General features: G+C 41.3%; 1 protein-coding gene across 1 annotated transcript in view; it reads right to left on the reverse strand.

The window, feature by feature from the left end:
• Positions 1–373: 373 nt before the first annotated feature.
• Positions 374–26,521, reverse strand: part of LOC308078268 (thrombospondin-3b-like) — a gene marked incomplete at its 5' end in the record, with an annotated part of 95,952 nt that continues 69,804 nt past the window's right edge. Inside the window, 9 exons of the mRNA XM_080419390.1 lie at positions 374–489; positions 2,750–2,889; positions 5,144–5,316; positions 9,945–10,141; positions 10,770–10,818; positions 22,021–22,199; positions 23,281–23,474; positions 24,020–24,072; positions 24,832–24,950. Coding sequence (XP_080275516.1) covers positions 434–489; positions 2,750–2,889; positions 5,144–5,316; positions 9,945–10,141; positions 10,770–10,818; positions 22,021–22,199; positions 23,281–23,474; positions 24,020–24,072; positions 24,832–24,950 — 1,160 coding nt within the window. The 3' untranslated portion in view covers positions 374–433. The remainder of the gene's footprint in view (positions 490–2,749; positions 2,890–5,143; positions 5,317–9,944; positions 10,142–10,769; positions 10,819–22,020; positions 22,200–23,280; positions 23,475–24,019; positions 24,073–24,831; positions 24,951–26,521) is intronic.

Here is a 26,521-nt window from a genome sequence, read left to right on the forward strand (position 1 = left end):
CTAACCCCTAAACCTAGACATCTAAATGTCTAATCCTTAATGTCCTTCTTAACCTTGATCCTTAACCTGAATCTTTTCCTAAACCCAACTCCCCAAATATTCCATAAAACAACCAATTAGCTTGTGAGGACCAGGAAAATGGTCCTCATAATCTCTGTTTCTGAAATTCTACTATATTTGTGGGGACATTTGGCCCTCCCTCACACACACACACGCACGCACGCACGCACGCACGCACGCACGCACGCACACACACGCACACACACACACACACACACACACACACACACACACACACTCTCACACAATGAAGTAAAGGCACAATCGATGTGTATGGTTCAGGTCTTGGGTCATCATGACAACACTGAAGAGCCCCGTCCGTCACCAAGGGAACACCCTCCTCTAGTGGCAGGATGCAGCACTGCACCGTAGCTCACACCTGGATGTGGATGAATTTCCGGTAGACCTCGTAATCCTCTGGAACGGTGTCTGCAGGAAAATACAGAATACAATATAAAACCTTATTACACAGCTTGATTCTGATTGGTCAGACAGTGGTGGAAAAAGTACTCAAATGTTTTACTTGAGTAAAAGTATCAATACTGCAATATAGAAATACTCTCTTACAGGTAAAAGTCCGGAATTCAAAATGTACTTGAGTAAAAGTACAAAAGTATTGGCATAAAAATGTACTTAAAGTACCAAAAGTAAAAGTACTAATTATGCAGAATGTCCCATTTCAAGTTTTACATTTATTTTGAAAATAGCCGATCTACAAGGTGTCGCGATGCGACGCATTGTGACGCATTGTGAGCTTGTACAACGGTTATTTTCAAATGGCCGAAATGTATGTAGGGCTGAAGTGGTTAATGTATGTTTTGTAATAATAATGAAAATAGCCTATACAAAGTAACTAGTAACTAAAGTTTTCAAATAGTTGTAGTGGAGTAAAAGTATAATATTTGCCTCTGAGATGTAGTGGAGTAGAAACAAAAGTGCTGAAAATTGGAAATACTCCAGTAAAGTAAAAGTACCTCAAAATTGTACTTAAGTACAGTACTTAAGTAAATGTATTTAGTTACTTTACACCACTGATAACAGTCAAGGCTCAGAGCACCTGGCTCATATCAATCTGCGCTGCTTGATTTTGTGCCGAATCCGACATGGCAGCTATGTTAAACACACTCATTTACAGGTATACAATGCTCTCAAGAATGTTTTCGAAAACATTTGAAGCAAAAAATATCAACACTTCCCGTTGTTTTCCGAGGCGACTGCATTGCAGAATCAGAATCAGAATCAGAATCAGAATCAGAATCAGGTTTATTGTTTACAAGGTAAAAAAGTGGGTGAAATTTGCTTTCGTACATCGTTCCCATCGTTCCCATTTCCATAGAAAGAAGAGGGGGGAGGAAGAAGAGGGGGGGGGGAAAGTGGGAAGGGAGATCAAACATGTTATCTACATATTTACACTAGTACCTATAAAACAAATATGACGAAGGTGCCTGAGCATAGCAGCAATGTATACTGTGCATAGGACGCAAAAATAAACAGTGGTGGAAAGTAACTGAGTACATTTACCGAAGTACTGTACTTAAGTACAATTTTGAGGAATGTTTACTTTACTTAAGTATTTCCAATTTTCAATAATTTTACTTCTACTCCACTACATCTGGCAAATATTGTACTTTTACTCCACTACAATTATTTGAAAACTTTAGTTACTAGTTACTTTGTAAATTAGATTTAGATTATTATTACAAAACAAAACAAACATAACGACGTAAGCCCTGCATATATTTTCTTCAGCTATTTGAAAATAGCCGATCTACAAGCTCACAGCGCATAGCGATGCGACGCATTGTGAGCTTGTAGATCTGCTATATATTTTTTATACATATTGAACTTGTGAAATGGCACCTTTACCTGTAACAGAGTATTTCTACATTGTTCAAGTTCAAGTTTATTACGTCCCAAACTAGGCAATTTATGTTACAGCAGATAATAATACAAAACTCCAAAACACAGTAAACATACATACACAAGACATAGAAATACATAGACATGATCACAAGATCCAGATAATAATAGCTACCTCCTCCTGCTTCCATTATTGATGGCACGAATGGAAGTAGGTACAATTGAGAATTTGTACCTACTTGTTTTTAGCTGCAGGGGTCTTTAACCTTTAGCCGGAAGGCAATAATTCATGTTCAGGATTTAGGGGGTGAGAGCTGTCCGCTCTAATAGATGACGCTTTCTTAAGCACCTGCTGGTCATATATATGACTCAGACAGCTGAATTGTACCCCCACAATCTTGCTAGCCCCCCTCACAACCCTGTTAAGGGCATTTTTCTGTTTTAAAGGGGTTGTGAGGGGGCTAGCAAGCTAGCAAGATATGCTAACGTCCTTGATGCTTTTACTTATTTGAGTATTTCTTCCAACACTGGAAATAAACCCCTTCAGGGAGATTAAGACCCTTTCGCTACGCGTCCCGGTCTAATCAATGACCTGCTCCCCATTAATTATCCCTTGCATAGACTATACAATAAAGGTCACACCCAGTGTGAAGTAAGTGGTGCCTTTAATGAGTAATGGTACTATTTATTTTGAGTCTGTGCTGATGTCCTCACAAGTATAGTAGTACAAACCTGTGTGTGTGTGTGTGTGTGTGTGTGTGTGTGTGTGTGTGTGCGTGCGCGTGTGCGTGTGCGTGTGCGTGTGTGTGTGTGTGTGTGTATGCTTTACCATTGCAGCGGTATCCCAGGTTGGACCAGATGATTTGTTCTTGGGAGAAACAGAAGACCCCCAGTCTGCCTCCCCTCATGGACGTGTCGATGACCACCCCCGAGTCTGCTACCAGGTTCCTCCCTTCATACAGCCTCACCCTGAAACCATGACAACATACAGCATCACCATGTTACTGTCTATGACAACACACAGTGGCCCTCATTGTAGAGAGTGTAGAAAACAGTGTATTTTTTGCAGGGGCGTTGTAGGGGGTTGGGGGACTAAGTGGGACTGAGTTACTAGAGCCCCAGGTAAAAAACGTCTATTTCTTCTTTTTTAAAGGAGCAACACCATGAATTAAAAAAAAATATTTGATATTTAATATCATATGGTGTATGTCCCTCAAACCTTTTTCAAAAGGTTTGAGCCTAAATCATCACTCAGATATACTCATCCCAAGTCAATTGTCTCTGGCTTATACAGCACTTTCAGCTGCAATACCAAAACGTCCTCTTGTGCAGGGGGGGGCTACTGAGCAATTCTGTCTGTTAATAAAAAAAAATATTAAAAAAAAATATTAAAAAAAAACAAAAAAAATGAAAAATTCTGCATAAAAAGAAGCATCTAAGAAAAATACAAAATCGAAAAAAAACCACTTTGAACATTTTTGAACAATTCCACCAAGTGTTTGAGGTGCCTGTTTCACCCACTTCCGGGGGGCGGAGCCAAAATCCGAGCCCGAAGTATTTGTTCGTAGACCCCCACTTAGGGGGGGTAGAAAAAGTTTCGGAGCGATTCGGGCACTTTTCATTTAACATTGGGTTTGCCATCATTAATGTTTGTGACATCATAAACATTTCCATTCTGAGATCGCCTGTTCAGACACGCCCATTCTGGAAATCCATGAAATGAGAAGGAATGACTGAATTAAAAAAAAAAAAAACTGGGGACCCCAAAAAATACAAAAAACCAAGAAAAAAATAGATTTTCATGGTGTAGACCCTTTAAAGAAAAAAAATCATTGGGGGGGCCACAGTGAATCCTTGTCCCCAGGGCCCAGAATTTGGTGCTACGCCCCTGATTTTTAACCTTAAATTTCCCTGTAGGCCAACGTCAAAGTGAGATTTATCAAAGGATCCAACACAGCCAATCCTAGCGTACATTTTGGTCGGAGCTTAAATCTGACGGCTGAAAACCAGCGTCATTTAAATAACACAGCCTTAAATATTCTCTAAACGCCCCGATTTGACGGCATGAAGATCCAGAATACGACCAAACAAAGCATGGAAAGCCAATAAGAAAGAGGTTCCCCCGCCCGCCTTGCTGCCTGTCAAGTCACACACACACACACACACACACACACACACACACACACACACACACACACACACACACACACACACACACACACACACACACACACACACACACACACACACACACACACTCACACACACACACACACACACACACACACACACACACACACACTGTGTCTCTCATGTATTCCGTAACCGTACAATCTTTGTCAAGTAGGCTAATAGCCTACATGAATGACAGATGATACCAATTACATCGCCATGAATGGAATACGCTTTTGATCCCTCGATTTCGGAATACGCATTTTGATCCCTCGATTTTGTAACCCTTTTTTCACCCGGTGACAATTTTTTAAGTGATCCTGGGCACTACACTCCCCCCACCAGCCTAGGGAGCCCAGGGCCGAGCTCATGCCTCCTTCAATGCATGAGAGCCAACTGACCTTCTTGTCACCCGACAAGAAGGTCTCCTGGTTGTTTCCCTGGTTGGACGTAGCGCGTGGAAAGAACACGTTATTCCAACCAGTTCCCTTCCCCTCCATCAGGCGCCCCGGCTGACCAGGGTGAGGCAGTATAGTGACCAGGATTACTACATGTTTTTGTGAGGGTATTAACTACCCTAGGAGACACGGGGAGAACATGCAAACTCCACACAGAGTAGGCCCTTTCGCCAACCCCACCTAGGGTATGGGCGCTGATGACGCGGAGGAGAAGACACGCTCCCAGCGCCCACAGCGTCCCCGGCGGGAATCGAACCCAGGACCTTCTGGAATACGCTTGTATATTAATTATTAAATCATTCATGTAGGCTATTCCTCGTGAGACTCGGGCGGGCTGCAGTGAGTCCCGTGCCCAGGTTGCACAGTATAACGCGATAGGACACGCTACATGAAAAGATTACAGCGGCGCCGCCGCGCCGGTCTAAACTCCCAAAAATGCTCTCGCATAAGTGCTCGTATATTTTGAAAATAGCAGATCTACCAGTTCACGTTGTGAGCTTGTGACCAAAAATAGCTTGTGACCAAAAATACATAAAAATCAGTACCTCTTCCAGTGTTGTTAGTATGTGAGCAGCAGTGGGGTTGTGCCTCACCTGATGTATCCCACCTGTGGCCGGTGGACGAGGTTCCAGCGGTAGGACGTCTTGTCCCTCCAGCCCACATTACGAGGGTCCTTCCACAGCAGGGTGACCTCGCCCGGGGTGTCGCCGGTGTGCCACAGGGCGTTCCGCAAGAACTCCCCGGGACCTGTACGCGACTTCACCACCTGCGGACCAGACGTATACAGAGATCTCCATATATGGGCACACAAGAACGTGACACAGACTGACATATATAGGCACAAAAGTGACAGAGGCAGACAGACGGTTACAATGAGTACTCTGGCAATGGGTATGGATTGCATCGTTCCCATCTTGCATCGTTCCCGAGTAGGCCGGTGCCTGACGGGCACAGGCCTTGTAACTCAAACTAGAATTGAAACAACTTTGATGATGGAGAGGGCCACTATAATTTCCACACTCAGAGGGCCACATTATACTGTTGGGCAGATTTTAACTTTTTTCGTAAATTTATGTTGTACTTCGCCATTCTATGTCACACAAAAGTAGCAAAAATAGCCGATCTAGAAGCTCAAAACGCGTTGCTTAACCTGCTATTTTTTTTTTTAATCCTGAAAATTAACATTTTTATTTAATTTATTTAGTTATACTTATGTTAACTTTATGAACTTAAATACAAATACATTAAGCTACTAATATAGACTGAAGTAATTAAAGCGGGTCATGTTTGCATGTTTGGAATTGTAACACCTGAAATCAATAATACATCAGTATTCTGATATTAACCTGCAGGCCGCATTAAGTGAAGGTGGGGGCCGCATGTGACCCCCGGGCCGCCAGTTGCCCATGTATGCTTTAGAAGAAAAACAAAACAAACGCAGTCTACCATATCGGTAACACTTTACTTAAAGGTTGCGTCTAAAATGCATTATAATTACATTTATAAGGCATTAAAACACTCGTTATAAATGTTTATAATTATGTATGACAACTTATTACGTTTATAACGTATTATAAGTGCTGGTCATAATGCATTATAAGCTCAATAAAACGGCACATTATAACTACCATAACTTAGTCAGTTATAAAGTGTCTTTGTTATAAGTTGTTATGCATAATTATAAAAATTTAAAACAAGTGTTATGAAGCATTATAAAGCATTATGATGCATTATAATGCATTATAAATGTGATTGTAATGCATTATAGACCCGACCTTTAACACATTGAATGCCAAAAACGGTCCGGACCGTTTTTGAGGATCCAAACGAGAAGTGCCGAAAACGGACCGTTTTTGACCCAATTCTATTTTTATACATGTGGGCCACGTGGGGCGCTAAAACGAAACTTTGACATCACCCAAGGAGTTTCTGAGAAGAAGAGGCTGGATCTGGCTCCATGTCAAAAATCCTTCCGGTCGGCGTTTTCAATGTTATCTCCTTGACTAAAAGCTTAATATCTCCATTTCTTTTTAACGTGGTGAAAACGAGCCGTTTTCGATCGGCGATCACGCTGCAATGGAGGATCGCGTTAGAAATATTATTGTTCCAGGCGTTAGTCGGGACCCTCCGTCGTCTCGCACGCACGCTTTGTTTACATGCACTTCCGCGTCGGGGCTTCTACAGCACGAAACGTATAACGCAAGTGGATGGAAGAAATGCAGGCACTCAACGTATAATATTTTAATAAACCTCTGGCACCCAATGTGTTAAGTAAAGTGGTACTGTACCTGGTAGTTATAATGTGCTGTTCCACTGACTTTTTAATGCAGTATGACCAGCACTTATAAATGATATTATTATAAGTTATAATACTTTATAACCCTTGTTATAAGTTGTTATGCATAATTATAAACATCTATAACAAGTGTTATAATGCCTTATAAGTGCATTATAATGCATTATAGATGCAACCTTTAAGTAAAGTGTTACCAAAATGTCTAACGGAAACTGTTCTGTGTGTGTTTACAAAACAAACTAAAAGTAACTAAAATCAAAGAGTGCCACAGGGCATTCAGCAAAAACTCTACAGGACCTGTACGCGACTCCACCAATTTAAACATCCATTTTGTTAGATACATATTTTCTACTAATATGTTGGATTTATAGTGCAGCCGATTAGTGAAACAATCATTCACTTTGTGATACAAGAACAAAATTTGGCATGAATAATACATACTTTTCCACAAGGTTTTTCAAAGTTCAAGGTCTAAGCAGTCTTTTGATCGACATTACAATGTTGTAACCAATGTCAATTAGTTGACATTCTTTTTTATAAGAGAGTGATGTCAAAGCACAGCCAGGGCACACTGGTGACATCATTGCTATGAGACTCAGCATGGGGTTCAGTGTCGGCTAAGTAGTGTACTTACTGTAGTTGTAGTCTAACTGTAGTTATAGTATAATTTACTGTCCCAAATGCTATCTAATTAGCCCTTTATATATATCAACTAGTAGTTTAGTTAGTCGTAGAATTGCAGTTATATAGCCGCACCTGAATTGACAGGATGTGCCAGCCAGAGCCATTCAAGGGGAGTTACGTCACCTCCGTTCACTTCATCGGGCCAGGTCTTCTACTATTGGCGAATAGTGACAAAGATCTGAACCGGAAGTTGAGGAATGCACTGGAGTCTATGAGCGTTTGTCACCATTTCGAGTTACATGAACCACGTGACCGGCTGTTTTCTGACCTCATTGGCGGAACTCTTTAATACAAGGCTCTGGTGCCAGTTCGGGAAACTCGAGGCTAATGGGGCTGCAATGACCCGGATGATGTACGATAATGCTAGGTGTAGAGCACTTTGTTTGGACTTAGTTGTATCCCATACCTGAATTTGCTCACAGTAGGCCTAGATATTTTGTACGGATAGGTGGTAAAAGGATAGCCCCACGGCCTAAACCGTCACACAAAATGTCCACGACAAGGCAAGAACGAGGTGTCTCCAAAGGAAGCACTCCCACGTATGTTCTCAGAGCTGCTTATTTATATAACTTAGGCAGAGGGGCTATCTTTTTACCACCTATCCGTACAGAATATCTAGAAAATCTAATTGACTTAATCTGCTGGACTATAATATTACGTTAATTAGTGCTGCACGATTAATCGAAAAAAGATCGTGATCTCGATTCAGACACCTATGCGATCTCGATTTTGAATTATGACGAATTTTTTTTCAATTCTTTTTTTTTTTTTTTTTTTGGTCTATTTACAAGAGAATTGTGTGAGAATCGTGTGAGAATCGTGATCTCAATTCTTATGGAGGAAAATCGTGATTCACATTTGAGCAAGAATCGTGCAGCCCTAACGTTAATGTGCATTTTCAGACATTTAAACACTTAAACCTTCAATACTTAGTAAACTTGCCCGTTGGCTCCGTTTACTAAAAGTGTCTGCTCTTTTTTCCCTGTACTTCTTCGCCGAAAATAGCCGATCTACAGTACAAGGTAAATATTTTTGGCTTATGTTCCTCTCAGAATAGGGACGCTAGGGTACAAGTGGTTGATGTAAAAAATAAAAAATAAAAAAACCTATCTCATATAGATTTGGTAGCCCCCTGTGTCCTAAGAGTTACTACAGTTGGTGTACAACTGTAGACCAACTGTAGACCAACAGTTGGTACAGTTGGCCTAAGAGTTACTACAGTAGGTCTTAAGGTCCTTACACACCGGCGAATATGCGAATATACACAAAATTCGGACTCGTTCCGAATAATTAAAAGACGCTTTTTCACAAAATTTGGCAACCTTTTCTGGACCACATTGACACCCTTACTATGGTGGAAGAACTCGCAGATTAGTGTCTCCCTTGACGGCGAGACTAAATTGGTTCTCCCTCAATGACTCCTTGAATATGTTCCACTAACAATTTGACAACCTTTCTGGACCTCATTGACATCCTTACTATGGAAAAGAAAAATAACTCATAAATTAGTGTTCTGTGCAGAGAAACACCCCCCCCCCCCTTCTCTCCCCTTCCTGTTCCCTGGTATGAATGAGTGTCTTGTCTATTGTTTGTTCTGTCTGTTTATTTTATTATCATTTGTATGTCTTACATTTAACTTATTCATTGATTACTGTATCTATTTTACTGTTTGTTCTGTTGTGCTGTGTTTTGTTTATTTGTTGTTTTGTTTTTGTTTTTTGTCAAAACCATCAGACCTCTTTGTTTTCATGATTTATATGATGCCCTTGTCTTCAATGTCTGAAAAAATAATAAAGAGATTTGTAAAAAAAAAAAAAAAAAAAACGCTTTTTCGCTTCTCGAAACTGATGTGGACGCTTGCATTGACTTTATAAGGTTTTAAAAAAAAACGTATTTATTCGCATGAAGAATTCGCCCCGGTGTGTAAGGACCTTTACTGTTGAAGACCTATGGTTTAAGGGATTGAAGCATGGTTTAATGGATTGGGGGAAAGCTCTGGTCCATAGCCATAGTTGTTTTCCTTAACGCTATGTTACTGTAAGTGTACTTTCCCCATTTGAACGGGTGTGCACAATGTGTGCATTTCACTTCACTCAAGTGTGCCACCTACAGATCTGGTAAATAGAAAAATGCCATCCGTCTGATGGAATATTTTACTTTCTGGACAAAGTTTAATTTACACAAAAGGTGGGGGGTCCGAAAATCTTCCCACTGCGGAGAGCAGGGCTTTCAACAACCTACAACCACCTTTGTTTCTGTGAGTAGCTAACGCATATTGTTTATTTTTATTTTATTTTATAGACATTGTGCACCGGCAGCTCCCCTTCAACGGCGGAAAATACACGTACAGTACAGTAGAATTAGGAGAACTCCTAACGCTATGGACCAGAGCTAGGTTAGGTCATGGTTCGTACCTTTAACTGCAGGCCGGGTTGGGCCATGGCTCTGAAAGGCAGAGACTGCCAGTATGTCTGCTCGGTCTGCTTCCACATGACCACATAGAAGCTGCCAGAGTCCTGGTAGCCAAAGATAAAGCCCACGTAGTCGTCATCTGTAGCCGTGTTGATGTGGAACGTCCCCTCAAAGTCCACCCCGTTGAACGCACTGTAGCCTGGAAATAAGATGAGATGAGATGAGAATAATGTTAATAATGAGATAAGATTGTGTTGATGTGGAACGTTTTCATTTCAAGAACCCCCAGTTTTATATGCATTAGGGCCACGGACACCCATTTGTTACTTTAAAAAAAAAAGAATTATCTCTGAGAGTTACAGACCTGTAAGGGCTCGTTTGGTTCAATTTGTACACACTCAAGAGTTGACCAACATTAATTTGGTTAGGTAGGTAGGTAGGTAGGTAGGTAGGTAGGTAGGTAGGTAGGTAGGTAGGTAGGTAGGTCGGTCAATCGGTCGGTCGGTCGGTCGGTCGATCTGTCGGTCTGTCGGTCGGTTTGGGGCATTTAATTATAGGCAAAAACCTATATCTATTTTTTAAACGTTTCACAAATAGCAAAAGTAGCAGATGTACAAGCTCACAACCCCTGACATTGCGACACATTGTGAGCATGTAGAGCAGCTATTTTCGCAGTTTTTGAAAATAGGGCATAAAGTGTCAGGACCCCTTTCTTTTTTTAAATCATAATAATCTGTTGGCACTCAGAAATAAAATAATCAATAATGTTTTATTTTATTGCTCCATACATTTATAAGAACAGGAAATAGGACTGTGGCACGACTCACCTACAGCTAATCCTGGATCACTGTTCATGGTCTGAACTATCTCCATCCCCTGAAACAATGAAAACAATGCACAATGGACTTAATCTGAAGCCATGAAAACAATGTGTGGTATATGGACAGTGTGCAAGTTAAAACATATAAAGAAATTATACTAAGTTAGTTTACTACAGAGACAGTCTAACTGTATGCATTTTGGCCTACTCAAGTGACCTATTGTTTACTCAGATCCTGGCTAGCATCTGCTATTCAGAGTGTGATATACATCTCCATTTAGCTTCTAATCAGGTAGAGAGACAGTAAGTCTACCAAACAGGTGGGGGGAGGCTATGCATGAACAGGCTGTAGGCTATTCAAATGTGGATCTTCTATTGTTAAACTGGGAGACTTCACTCAACTAATGGTCAACAGCTGTTGGGGGCTCTCATTGACCCCCACCCCATGCCTGCATTCTAATGTGTATAAGAGAGTGACTCTAAAATGATTAGACTAGAACTGTCCCACACGACGTGAGGCTGTTGGGGAGCTCCGGCTCCCTGGCTCTCTCTGCTATGCTGTTATGATGCTGTTGAATGCTGAATAAATGAACATGGAGAACTTGGAAACCTGACGTCTCTCTCCTCTTCTTCATTATTACCACCAACAAGCCTGCTAACCTGCAGTTTATGCCTCTTGATACACGACACAATGGCGAGCCAGCTCCATCGTTGTGCATGCTTTTGCGAGTGTGTGCTTCGTTTAAAGAACCTGTGTATTTTGAGGTGACTATGGGTGCGGGCCTGTGAGGAGAATCGGACCCGTGGATGTCTTCCTACGGCGAGGAGGACCACCGCGGAGCAACCATGGAGACGTCGGCGCGACCTACGATGGAACCTCGCAACGGCGACGTTGTGATGACTGCGCGGCCGCTCATGACCAGATCTCAGATGGCTACTCAGCTACCTACTCTTCTCTGCGGAGCGCCTGGCTGGGTGGACGGAGGAGCGGACAACTTTCTGTGTCGAAGTTATCCGTGGGGGGAGGTGGTGTGAGAATGGAGCGGCTATTTTTTGGCTGGAACAATGATATCACCTGGAACCAGAGGGTAGCATGGGTCCACCCGAACCCGAAAACCCGAGAACCGAACCGAGAACCGAACATTTTTGGGTCCAAAAATGTTGACTTGTCCGTCGGGCAGGTTCGGATCGGTTCCAAATTTAATTGGCTCCGTTTCGGACCGGGTCTAATTTTAATCGGCTCCGTTTCGAACCGGATCCAATCATTCTCGGTGCCGTTTCGGGTAGGTATCCGAGTATTGAGTATGAAATGGATAGACCCGTATGGACCCGGGAGGACCCGAGTAAAAAAAAAGAAGAAGATACTATATAAGATACTATATATATATATATATATATATATATATATATATATATATATATATATATATATATCATTCTAAAATCCATATTGTCTTTTGTCTGTTCTAACGCAGCCATTGTCGAGGGGGTGTGTCACGAGTCACGACGACACACACACACACACACACACACACACACCCACACCGTCTCACGCAGGCAGATGACACACTCCGGCTATAAGAGAAAATAATGATGGCGGCGGCTTCAAACTTGCAAGAAGTTAAACGCAAACTACAGGCCAGAGAATATAGTGAACAGAAGAAGGGAACAGCCCCAGGAACATCGTCAGATGTGTGGGAAAGTTTTGTTTTGATTGTGGACGGGGAGGGTAAAAAGGTCGGTGCAACGAAATGCACAAAATGCGACACACTGCTGTGTTATGATGCAGTGAAGACGGGCACTTCCTCCATGAAAAAACACCGGGCGAAATCATGCAAAAGAAAAGAGGCTAACGCTGGGACTAGTACTGGCCAAAGTCAAAGTAACATGACCGCCTTTGTTCGCAGTGCAGTGCCGACCAAGCGTAAAGGTACCATTCTCGACAACTGTATAAAAGTCTGTGCAAAGGATTTGCGACCATTCCGGATGTTTGCGACCCCAGCATTCCATCAACTTGCACAGAATTTAGTGGACACGGGGGCGGTGTATGGACACTGCAACGTGGACGAGTTGATACCGTCTCCCTTTACTATCTCCCGTGCCACACAGGATAAATGCAAAAGTCTGAAAACAGCCCTTCTCCCTGAAGTTCAACAGTGTATTGCTAGGGCCATGGCTTGTGGAGCCTCCACTGATATGTGGACCGATGACTTCAGGAAGGTTAGTTACACTTGCATCACTCTGCACTTCATAAATGAAGACTGGAAGTTTCAGAGTCGAGTTATATGTACGGCTGCTTTCCCATGCCAGTCAAAGAAGACTGCTGTTAACATCAAGAACGAACTCCTTAAACAGTTAAGTGAGTTCGGGCTCTCACAAGAGGAGATCGACTCACTTGTGTTCGTTAGTGACCAAGCAGCTAACGTACAGGCTGCATTATCGCGTTGGAAACACGAGAGCTGCAATGCACATGTTATTAACACAGTGCTCAAACACACGTTCAAGACGGTTGACGATGATGAGGAGGAGGAAGATCTGGAAGAAGTGAGAGCGTGTCTGACGCAGAGCAAAGCACTAACAACATTTTTCAAGCATTCTGGATTACAGCTGCAGCTTCCACGGTCCCTTAAACAGGAGTGTGAGACTCGATGGAACACAAAGCTTGCCATGATAGAGTCCATACACAACTGCTTCGCTGATATCCAGCACATTCTCCTGGCCAGGTCAGAAATGCACAGAACGAGTAACATCACAAAAGAAATGCTCGAGATGTTGATTCGTTTTCTGACTCCTTTCAAAAAGGCAACTGATGAGCTCAGTGGATCGAATTACCCAACCATCAACCTGCTGGCTCTGTGGAAATCGACTCTCCTGACCCACTGTGAGATTACACCAGCAGACCCTAAGCCACTGGAAATCCTGAAAAACAGGTGCAAAAATCTTCTTACTGCTCGTATTGTCCTGGGCGACCACGCAAAGCTGGCTGTGATGCTATCGCCAAAGTTTAAACAACTCAGGATGTTCACCAGAGAGGAAAGGGATCAGATCTATCAACTTGCTCGTGATGAGGTGGCCAAGTTTCCACGTGAAGTCCATGTCCGTGAAGAACCCGCTGACGTTGAAGTTGTGGCAGCAGAAGGCTTGGAGCCGGAGGCCCCAGTCTTTAGCCAGTGGGAGGATGTCCAGGAAGCTGCCGTTGACGCAGAGGATGAGGTGGACACTTATTTGAATCACAAATCGACCGTGGCAGATGACAAAGACATATTAGAATTCTGGAAAAACCATGGACAACTCTTTCCAACAATGGCTAGACTTGCAAAGAAGACCCTGTGTGTTCCTGCTTCCAGTGTCAGCTGCGAGGCTGCTTTCAGCGTCTCTGGACGGGCCCTGGAGAATAGACGGACCTCACTCAGTACAGCAAGTGTCAACGCGTTGCTGTTCTTAAACAGCAACTTCGAATAAGGTGAGAACAATGTATTATATTAACCTTTTATTATTAGCTAACCGTATAATGTGCCGTCTTAGAGTTTTATAATTTATTATATTTATTATAGCTACTTTTCTCTCATTAGATGCCATCGCCAGCCACGGAGCAGTGCAACTGTCCAGTCTGTCATGCCAAAAGGAGATCGACCAGAGAAGATTCTCGTCCTCAGTATTTTTGTTTTTGCTATTTTATTTGCACTAAAGTATAACGTTTGTTTCTTAATTTTTTTTCTACCACAAATGAAGGCTGTTGTGTTTTGTCACGTTACAAATGTATATTTAGCTTGATTGTTTGAGGCCTTTTTGTTATTTTTTGTATTGGTTATTACAGACTAGACCTACAGAATGTACAGATAATTTTCTGTTTCAGTATTGTGTTGAACTTTTGACTGTGAGCCTTTTTCAGTAGACAAAATTGCTATACTAGTAAGCCTAGGCCCTAGGCTATGTGTCAGTGCGTGAGTTCCGTGGCACTTTATTATTTAGGCCTCTAAATATAAGGCCTAGTAGGCCTACTAACTTGAGGCCTAGTTGAAATGTGTGTGTGAAACTGGAAACTATACGGAAAGGACCATTCGTTTAAAAAAAAACTCTGAAAAAAAAAACTTTGTAAAAAAAACCTTGAGAGTATAGTATCTGGCTGCTGCCACTTTAGTTTCGTTGGCCTACTTGAAATGTGTGTGGGGAAAGGAAACCACAATTTGTTTAAGAACAAAACTGTTAAAAAAGAGAACATTAATATAAGGCCTCTGTCTATCTAAGGCTTGATTGAAATGTGTGTGGAAATAGTGGTAACTAAGGAAAGCACCATTCGTTAAAAAAATCTTTATCTGCTGCCACTTTCATTGGCCTACTTGAAATATGTGCATGTGTGGAAAGGAACCCACCATTTGTTTAAAAAAAAAGAAATGTTAAGAACATTACAGTTCAAATAAGACCCAAAAACAAATGTGACTGCTGCTGCTGCCATTTTCGATGTCTTAATAATAAAGCTGGGTTTTCTTGCAACTTTGTGTCTTTTATCTTTAAAGTTATACTTATATCTGTGTATGTGTACTTGTGTAGTAGGGTAGGCCCAATCAGACTACTGGTTCATTACTATGCTACAGCAGCTTATATTTAATTGTGTGTACACTCTAAAATCAATATAGTCTGTTCTCTCATATTGCATGAGCCATGTTTAACATTAACAGCACATGAATGAAATGCCAAATCCAATCTCAAGAGGAGTGCAGCGAACAGCGTGGCCGTGGAGTTGTGGACGTCGTGGAGCCCTGGTGGGACAGACACCGTTCTGTGGACTGGACTTGGTTGGAGGTTTAATTTAGAGATGAAACATAGGTTAAAGATTAGCCACCGCGAGAAGCAGTGGTGGAAAAAGTACTCACATGTTTTGTATTAAGTCTCAATACTGAAATGTAGAAATACTCTGCACAAGTAAAAGTCCGGAATTAAAAGTTTACTTGAGTAAAAGTATTGGTATCAAAATGTACTTGTCTTAAAGTACCAAAAGTGGAAAATACAAATTATGCAGAATGTCCCATTTCACATGTTTGCAAATGTATAAAAATCTTTTGAAAAATAGCAGATCTACAATACATGGCAAGCTCACAATGCAATGCATAGATCGTCTATTTTCAAATGTCCGAAATATATAGGGCTGAGTGGTTGATGTATGTTTTGTAATATAGTCAAAATCTACAAAGTAACAAGTAACTAATGTTTTCAAGTACTCAGTGTTACAATGCTGATTTGGTATGTGGTAGGTTGCACTGTATTTTAATGACGTGACGCGCACGTCGCTTAACACCTACAACAGGACAGGTCATACAATGGACAATTTATATGCATTCTAGGCTCATTCCTATGTTAATTTATTGGTTGAGCTGGGGGGATATGAAAGTCTGTGAAAACGTATAGCTGTTCAACTTCTGCATGACGCAACCCTCCGCTGTAGCTCGCCTCGGAGAGGCGGGGGAGGGTGGCGCTGAGACGACCGGACCAGACCAGTCTCGATGTTATGGAGAAAATATGCATAATATAGCATCGGACCGTTTCGGGTCTAAAGACCCGGCCGGATCGGCTCCATTTCCCCCGGGTCCATTTAAGATCGGGTCCAAATTTAATCGGCTCCGTTTCGGACCGGGTCTAATTTTAATCGGCTCCTTTTCGGACCGGGTCTAATTTTAATCGGCTCCGTTTCGGACCGGATCCATTTAAGATTGGGTCCAAATTTAATCGGCTCCGTTTCGGACCGGGTCTAATTTTAATCGGCTCCGTTTCGGACCGGATCCAATCATTCTCGGTGCCGTTTCGGGTAGGGTCCAATAAATTAGATTTCTTTCTAGGGTCCGTTCGGTTCGGTTCAAATATCCTCGGATCCGTTTCGGTTCGGGTCCCATTTTTCGTAAAAGTGTTATGAGGATTTTGTTTAACTTTCTGGTCTCTGGGGTTTAATGTGGAGTTTTTTATTTTCGTTGAGTATGAGATTGATGATGATGCTGTGTTTGAGGGCGATTCCCTTATATTTTTATGTGTAACATTGTATCCCAGAGTTTAAAGAAAACAGAAAGGTCTCCACACTGATTAGAAGGGGAAATGCATATTTGATGCGACGTGAGGGTGTGTCTCTGATTTGATTCCCTTATGTTAAGTATGCGACTGAGATTGATAATGAGAGGCGAAGGGGGCTAGGAGAAAAAAGATTTTCTCAAAGCGACGGCAGGCGGAAGGAGAGATCGATGCGTTGAAGTGCATGTTGATGTATTTTCTCTGTGAATAAGATTTTCTGAGTTGTTTTATTTTTTAAGCTTGTTTTATTTTTAAATAGTTCCTGTCTTTGCCTTCGGTGTCAGTCGAAAGTCATGTGATCCATGACGCACGCGTCCAATGTTAGTCGATCCGTTACTAAATATTGATATTCTTTCTTATTTTGTGAAACAGTTTGTCTATTTTTATTTTGAAATTTAAGGTAAATCACTGTATGGCTATTGTGTAATTTCTAATCCTGTTTCTAAGTTGTTCTGTCTCATGTGTTGTTTGTGTTGAATCTGCTGAATGTCCTTTTGTTAAACTTCCAGTCGTTGGTCTTGGGGGGTGGGAGAATGTTGTTTTTTGGTGTTTTCTCTTGCAAACTGTTTATTCAATATACCTGGTTGCGAAAGAAATTAAATTCTTCCGTGGGGGGAAGTTGTGTGGTATATGGACAGTGTGCAAGTTAAAACATATAAAGAAATTATACTAAGTTAGTTTACTACAGAGACAGTCTAACTGTATGCATTTTGGCCTACTCAAGTGACCTATTGTTTACTCAGATCCTGGCTAGCATCTGCTATTCAGAGTGTGATATACATCTCCATTTAGCTTCTAATAAGGTAGAGAGACAGTAAGTCTACCAAACAGGTGGGGGGAGGCTATGCATGAACAGGCTGTAGGCTATTCAAATGTGGATCTTCTATTGTTAAACTGGGAGACTTCACTCAACTAATGGTCAACAGCTGTTGGGGGCTCTCATTGACCCCCACCCCATGCCTGCATTCTAATGTGTATAAGAGAGTGACTCTAAAATGATTAGACTAGAACTGTCCCACACGACGTGAGGCTGTTGGGGAGCTCCGGCTCCCTGGCTCTCTCTGCTATGCTGTTATGATGCTGTTGAATGCTGAATAAATGAACATGGAGAACTTGGAAACCTGACGTCTCTCTCCTCTTCTTCATTATTACCACCAACAAGCCTGCTAACCTGCAGTTTATGCTTCATAATACACGACAAATGCACTATGGACTTAATCTGAAACCATAAAAACAATGCACAATGGACTAGAACTTTAATAGGGCCTAAATATTTGAGCCCGGCTCGACCCAGCCCGACAGAACATAAAGCCCAGCCAGACCCAAAGTCCGATACATAATTGACAAATTGGGCCCAGCCCAGCCCGTAAACCGTCATTAAATCTTGGTAATTCGTTAAGAACAGGAGTCATTCTACCCTATTCCAACAGTCTATATATTTTTTTAAAAACTGCTTGGAGCAAATAGGGAATATATAGCAAATATATACAATTAGGTAGGAGTGTGCGTGGATATTCAATTAAAGGTGAGGTGAGGAAGACATGAAGAAAGCTTTTCAATCTCAATAGTTTGTCTGAAGATCCATTCTATATTTCATGTTATGGTTTAAACTTTAAGGGGGGCTCTGACTTGCGCTGCTGCTGCAGTGACAAGACAGCTGATTGATTTGACCTACTTTTGTGCTGCGCAATGGTGATGTAACTAATTATTTGGGAGCAGGTGTGTAAGATTCCAATAGTATAAATATTTAAAATGGCTTTCATATACTCTTCCAGATCTGACTAATATGACAAGTTGCTTATTGTGAACAAAATACGCTACAAATTAATTAATATACATTTTTATTTGGATAAAAAAATGTATTCCTCCTAGCCCAGCCCCACCCAAAGCCCGACAAATAGGTGACCAATTGGACCCGGCCCGGCCCGGTCCCGTCGGGCTAAAATCTTAAGCTAATTTTTTACTTGATTACTCCATTTCCATTTTTGATTCTTTACATTTCTACTCCACTACATCTCAGACTAAAATATTACACTTTTTTTACTTTTTACTTAGGGACTGTACGTTATTTACCTGAGGTTGGTATGGCCCAGAAGAGGGGGGGTCATCAAACTGTTTTTTTTAGCCCTGGGGGGGGGGCATGTTTTTTATTATTTTGGCTTTGGGGGGGGGGTCATACAACTTTAATGTATTGAATTTTGTATTTTAAAAAAATGCTTAGTTTTTTTCACTCCCCTATCTATATTGTGTTTAATAACCCTGTATGGTGACTTGACATGGTATCTCCCACTTCTGTTTTACGTTCCAGGCGCAGTTAACAGGAGAGACAGTGTTGCCAGATTGGCCAAGTCTTTTAAAGGGACTACACCATGAATTTTAACTTTTTCTTCTTTTTTGTGTGTTTTTGGTCTCCCCTACCTCTCTTCTATCCCCAAAAATATTTTAATACCCCTCAGGCTTTCACAGCAAATCTGGGGTTTTCTGTAAATTGGTCTCAAAACAGGCCAAACTGATTTGTACCCTGACGTCACGTCACGTCAGGGTACACTCCCTCCCGTTTTTCAGTTCCCAACCAAACATTTTTTTTTTTTTTTTAATATTTTTTTTTTTTTTTTTTTTTTACTTTTTCCACACAGAACCAGGAGATAACATGCATACAAACTGGCTCAATAGCGCCCCGCGCCAAACAGGACAATGTGGTATTGCAGGTGAAAGTGCTTTATAAGCCAGAGATAAGTTAGTTGGAAGGAGTATATCTGAGGCTTGATTTAGGCTCAAACCTTTTGATAAACGTTTGAGGGACATAAACAATATGATATTAAATATTATTATTATTTTTTTAATTCATGGTGTAGATCCTTTAAGTAATTGGGCTGGAAAAAAATTCATTGGGTGGGCACATTGTCTCCCCTAGCTGCCAGATTCATATTAGATCTTAGTTGGAAAACTGCAATGGCATCATCAGAGCGTTGAACACTTCTCCATCATGTAAAAGAAAACTAATATTGAACACAGTGCCAGGTACCGATCAAAGAAAAATACAAATAAAAAAACATCTGTACCAGCCCCCCCTGGTAACTAAATAACATCCAGTCCCTTAGTAGATTTTGAATATTATCACAAAACATAAATTAACCAACTAAGCCCTAATTTATACTTTACAGCTTTACAAGCTTGTAGTTCGGCTGTTTTCACAATATTTATCTGTGGAACCGAGTCAAACTAAATGTAATGCCTACAATTTCAAGTGCTTGTCAGGGTGGGGGGTCCCCAGTTCAAATATGATTATTTTGGGGGGTCATGGCCTGAAAAGTTTGGGAACCCTTTACATAGGATGTAACACACAGACAACAGGCAACGTTCCCTTTTAAATCAATGAAAGGTGCTCCACTGCCATTTTTGAACGCAACACTGTTGCCGAACGCATGCGTCTACATGTAGTCTAGTGCATTAAACATAATTAGATCAATTGTATTATTGTAGGTACACAATTGTACAATATGGTTGTTTTTCCTATTCATTCACATCACGTGTGTGACAAGATGTCCTGATTTTTTTTGGGGCAGTCCCAAAATTACATGCTGTTGTCCCGTCTGTTTGTTCCAAAGACCTGAGTTTGGAATTAATAGTCCTAATAAAGTTTGTAGCCTAGAGTAGCCTCCAAATGGAACCAAATGGACAAGTCAATTTCGTTCCATAGACTAGTAAAATTAACACTAAGCTATGGGTCCATTTGGTTTCATATAGATAAATTATAAGATATGGGTCCATTTGGTTCCATTTAGATACATTAACACTAAGCTATGGGTCCATTTGGTTCCATATAGATAAATTAACACTAAGCTATGGGTCCATTTGGTTACATTTAGACTAGTTAACTTAACACTAAGCTACAGGTACATTTGGTTCCATTTAGACCACACATGGACAACTGGTGGTTACTTAATGTGGCCTGTGGGTCAATATCTGAATACTGATATAGTATTGATTTCAGCTGTTCTAATTCCAAACATGCAGGTTTACATGATTTGTTTTAATTACTACAGTCCGTTGTATTAAATTGTATTGTATTTTATTTGTTATGTCCAATTCAATTCCATTTTATTTAAGTGTCAATTCACAACAAGTTGTCTCAAAACACTTTACATGTAGAGCAGACACCTGACTTTTTTTTCTTTTTTTAAGGCCTAGTTTTAGTTTAGCTTTTATTCGTTTTAATTTTTCTATTGTAATATGGATTAGTCAGGGGTAAGATTCATGCAGAACTATGCATTGTAGCGCCATATGTAGACTATAGCTAAATGAAATGAATAACTCTGAAGACGTCACCCTTGCGTCTCCGTGTGTACACCTAAGACGCATCTTTCCTGAACCGATGACGCCATAGCTTCACCTCTCACTTAACCCGCATGCCCCCCCCCCCCCCAACCAACAACGACAACAAACATGGCGGCCCCCGTCAGCGCTGCGTATCGTGAACTTAACGCGATAAGGCTTTTACAGCAAAATGTACAGCTCCTACAATACCACCGTCAGCAACAAGTTGACATGGAGAACAACCTGCTGTTTGTGTTTACATCACACTCTTCTTCTCTCTTTTTGGTGCTTTGTGCCAGCTTTACAGCGCCACCCACAGGCTGGCATATATACTACAGCGTTTTCAGTGGATTTGTGGTGTTTTCAGTGGTTTCGTGTGGACACACCCATTTCTTGAGACGATTCTGTGTGTACGGTAAAGTTTTTGAAAACGACTCTGTGCAATTTTTTAAAACGTCTCCGTGTGGACATGGCCAAAAAATCTGGTGTGGATAATGGAGAGGGCAACTCAATTTCCACACTCACTCCAGGGGGCCACATTGCGTCTGCACTTTCACCAGTAGTACATTGTATATGTCACAGTATGATTGGAAAACCAGTCTGATTGAAAAAAGTGAACTCATTTTCACCAACGCGCCGTCTGAAGGTGAATTGAGCCACGAGAAGCACCGCCGAGCGAGCTTAGGCGAGCGAGTCGCCGTGCCGAGCGTTGTGGAGTCACCTTCAGCCGACTCAGCGCCGTCCAAGTGTCGCCGTCTCGGGGGAGCGTGGGAGGGGAACTCCAAGAAAACAAGCACTCCCCTTTCCAGCTGACTGGTTTTCCAATCATACTGTAAAATAGATAAATAAATACAAACTAATGAAAATTTTAAAACTATAAAAACCTTATTGAGGACCACCCAGTTCGGATCTATCTGGGTGTCCCCCTCAGGGTCCAGGATGACCGTCTGGAAGGCTCTGAAGTCTGTCATGGTCACCTCAGCACTCTCCGGACACGCGTCCATCCAGTCCTCCACTGAGTCATTGTCAAAATCTGTCTCACACATGTCCCCTACACCGTTTCCTAAGGGGACAAGGATTTATACTTCATGAATTATTCATTATCTGTCTCACACATGTCCCCTACACCGTTTCCTGAGGGGACAAGGATTTATACTTCATGAAGTATTCATTATCTGTCTCACAGGAAATAGAACAAATAACCTGTGTTCTAATGGATCCAATGATCCAATGATGATGATATTTAGTCGCTTGTTAACACTTTTCATTGGTTCAATAATAATAAAATCCTCACACACATTTAACCACTTTAAAACCTTTTCAAAAACAGTAAAAAAAAAAAGAGGAAAAGTTGCTGATCTACATGTTCACGTGTCACAATGCACTGAGTTTGTAGATGCGATTTTTGCTACTTTAGTGAGACACTTTTGTATGACAAAATAGGACATTTATTTACAAATGACATGGTCCTTTGCTTCTGTTATAGCTATAATGATAATGTTAGTTTCAACTGTCAAGATGTAAAAACAACAAAAATGTGTCAAGGAATCCAAATTAATAGGGCTAGGCTAAAAATAGGCAAAAACAAAAAATAGTTTAGTTTATACTATGTGTTATATATGTATGCTTATATTTATGTTTATAATAGTTGATATCAGTGGTGTAAAGTACATTAACTCAAGTACTGTACTTACAAAGTACAATTTTGAGGTATTTTTTACTTTACTTGAGTATTACCCATTTACAGTACTTTTACTTGTACTTCACTACATCTCAGAGGCAAATATTGTACTTTTACTCCACTACAATTATTTGAAAACTGTAGTTACTAGTTACTTTGTAGATTTTGATTTTTATTAATACAAAACATACATTAACCACTTCAGCCCTATATGCATTTCGGCCATTTGAAAATAGCCGATCTACAAGCTCACAATGTGTCGCATCACATTTTATACATTTGAAAATATAAAATGATGCATAATGAGTACTTTTACTTTTGGTGCTTTAAGTACATTTTGATACCAATACTTTTGTACTTTTACGCAAGTACATTTTTAAATTCCGGACTTTTACTTGTAACAGAGTATTTCTACATTGCAGTATTGACACTTTTACTTATAACTATTGTGGGTGGTTTGTACCGTCGGTGTCTGTCTGGCTGGGGTTGGCGATCAGACGACAGTTATCGGGTCCGGGGGGCGTGGCGTCGGGGACGCCGTCGTTGTCGTCATCGTCATCACACTCGTCACCCAGCCCGTCATTGTCCGAGTCCAGCTGGGAGCTGTTGGGGACGTGGGGACAGTTGTCCCTCGTGTCCTGATGTCCGTCTCCGTCCCTGAAATGATGGTGATGGAAACGCTGGCTTGTTTGGATGTCTGGGCGAATACACTGATCTCACCTAATGTACAGTATCTAATCCATGTTCATTACCACACATATATCGTTGCTGTCAGGCAGAAATGTTGTATCTCCATATTTTCTTTTTTCTTTTTTTTTTTTCGTGGTAAATTAATGCCCTACTTAATCGTAGTGAAGTAGTGAAATTGGCAGATCTACAACTTCACAACGTTGAGCTTGGAGATCTGCTATTTTCACTCCTTTAAAATATTTTTAAAATAATAAAAAAGGAACGCTTTTGGGTTTCCACCAGACAGTAGTCTTGGGAGCCAGAGTGTTGCCTCTCACAATTTCCAAATGCTTCTGTCATACAGTCACAACCCCCTCCCCCCACCCCCCTCCGTGTCATCTTTGCAGTCACGTAAATTCTTACTGTATGTCAAATTATTCAAAGCATATAGCTTGCTGCTTTGCAGAAATGAATGAATTAAATATGATTCATATTATTATGCAATATTAAAATAAACTATAAGCATTACTCACATGTCCTGGTTGGTGTCACACACGTCACCCACCAGATCGTTGTCTAGATCAGACTGCACACACACACACGCGCGCGCACACACGCACACGCACACACACACACACACACACACACACACACACACACACACACACACACACACACAATGAACAGATTGTTGTCTAGATCAGACTGCACACAATGACAAAGACACACACAGAATAAGTAAGCTGTTAACTCTTCACAACCTGGGATCCCTATTTTGGGGAAATTCACTTATTAATGTTCCCCAAATGTTCCCAAGTTTTCAAATATTGTATACAAGTATATAAATATTTTTTACCCATTAAAATCGGGAAAGCATCTCAGTTTAGATTTTTGCGTTGGCTATTCAAAAATAGCAGATCTACAAGCTCACAGCACGTCCCTTTGTGTCGTGGTGAGAGCTTGTACATCTGCATTTTTTTTTTTAATTTGAAAAATGTTGAAAGTGTGAGAAAGTACTGATTTAGAAGGAATTTGTAGAATCGGCCTCCAGTCTTAACCCATTCAATCCGGTGACATTCAAAAATAGCAGATCTACAAGCTCGTATTGTAGATCTGCTATTTTTGAATAGCCAAAGAAATCTTAAAATGACAGAGATGTGTTCCCGGATTAAATGGGTTAATGGGTACAAATAAAATGCCAGACATCAGAGAGTTAAGGTCAGGATGCAAAAAATATAGTGAGAAGAAGTGCATAGAAGAAGTACATTTTGAGGTTAAATGTGAACGCTAAGGGGAGGCAATAGCCATCCCCTAGGACCCCAAATCACACCCACTCTGGTCTGACCTGCATGGGGTCGTTGACATCAGGGCAGCTGTCACACGCGTCCCCGACTCCGTCCCCGTCCCGGTCCGTCTGCATGGGGTTGGGGACACGAGGACAGTTGTCCAGGACGTTGGGAATGCCTGGAGGAAGAAGACACAGTGGTGGAAAAAGTGGAAAACGTGCTCTTATCGGGAATGCCTACAATGAACAGCAAGTTAAAACAACAACAACAACAACAACAACACAAACAAAGTTAAAGTTGTGTGTCCTTTTATCAGTGGTGGAAAGTAACTAAGTACATGTACTCAAGTACTGTAGTTGAGTACAATTTTGAGGAATTTTGAAAATAGCTGATCTACAAGCACACAACGTTGTGAGCTTGTAGATCTGCTATTTTCAAACATTTTAGTACTTTTACTTTTGGTACTTAAAGTACATTTTGATACCAATACTTTTGTACTTTTACTCAAGTAAATTTTGAATTCCGGACTTACTTGTAACAGAGTACTTCTACATTCCAGCATTGATACTTTTAAACATTTGAGTACTTTTTCCACCACTGCCTTTTATGCAGACCCTGTGTGCGGGGCCGTCCGTAGGATTGGTTCAGTGCTATCCACGCCAAGCACGCCATTGGTTCATCCCACTCCTCATCCATTCATCGTCCTCCAATCAGCGCTCCCTCCATCCTTTTAAAACCGGCCTGGATCTTCCATTCATCACGGCTGTCAGTTTTTATATGTATTTGTGTGTAGCGTAGGCTAGTGCCAGCGCGCCCACCAAAGTAAAGTTATTCATGTTGCCTTAACTCACCTTTTGGCTCGACCTCATTTGTGAAAGGTTGCTACTGAACACTCAAGTGCAAACCGTTACTGATCCAGCGCAGGTTTAGTATTGTGCATATTTTCTATTATTCTGCTAGATTTTGTTGTTAGCACACCAGGTAGAGGGTAGGTTCCTTTGTTCTGTATTTCTGTTTGCTTAAGTAAGAATAGAGTAGTCAGATAAGATTTGTATTTATTGCTGTTTTGGTTATTAGTTAGGTAGACAGATTTGGAGGTTCTATAGTGGCTACGGAAGTGTTATATGATTTTGGTTCAGTTTATGATTTGGTTCCAGCTCAGCCCTATTCACTCTTTGCACTAGCAGCACCTCATATTCATACCGATTGTATGTTTAAAACTGATTCACTGTAATAAAACTTGAGTTTTGGCATATACCACCATCTTGCCTTTATTGCGTCCCTATACCCAGTGTCGTAACAACGCTCTACCTCCTGACGCTCTACCCGCCCCGACGCTACACGGAATTATGTGGCAATTGCGCACATCAGACCACACAAACTAATGCATCAATGGAAAAAGGGGTGATCAGAACAAACAGACACCACAGTCATGGTGTTATACCAAAACACATCAGCATAAATCAGCAATCCTGTCTAGCATCAGGGTCCAGATCTCTGCGGTGTTCTCAGCGCTGCTGTTGTGCCACACTGTGTGTACGTAGGTGGCGCACCTCTTGCCCTTCCTGGCTGTGCCTGGGTTGGCTCCCAGAGTGTAGTAGTTTGCTTGCCACCAGTTCCGGGTGCCTGACGCACAGTGTTGGGACTAGCGCGTTACTAATGTAACGTGTTATGTAACAAAACAACTTTTTGCTGTAACTAATAACGTAACTAGTTACCTTTTCCCATTCAGTAACGCCGTAATAGTTA

Source organism: Gymnoscopelus braueri, assembly GCF_963280865.1.
Source record: "Gymnoscopelus braueri genome assembly, chromosome: 22".
NCBI lineage: Eukaryota > Metazoa > Chordata > Actinopteri > Myctophiformes > Myctophidae > Gymnoscopelus > Gymnoscopelus braueri.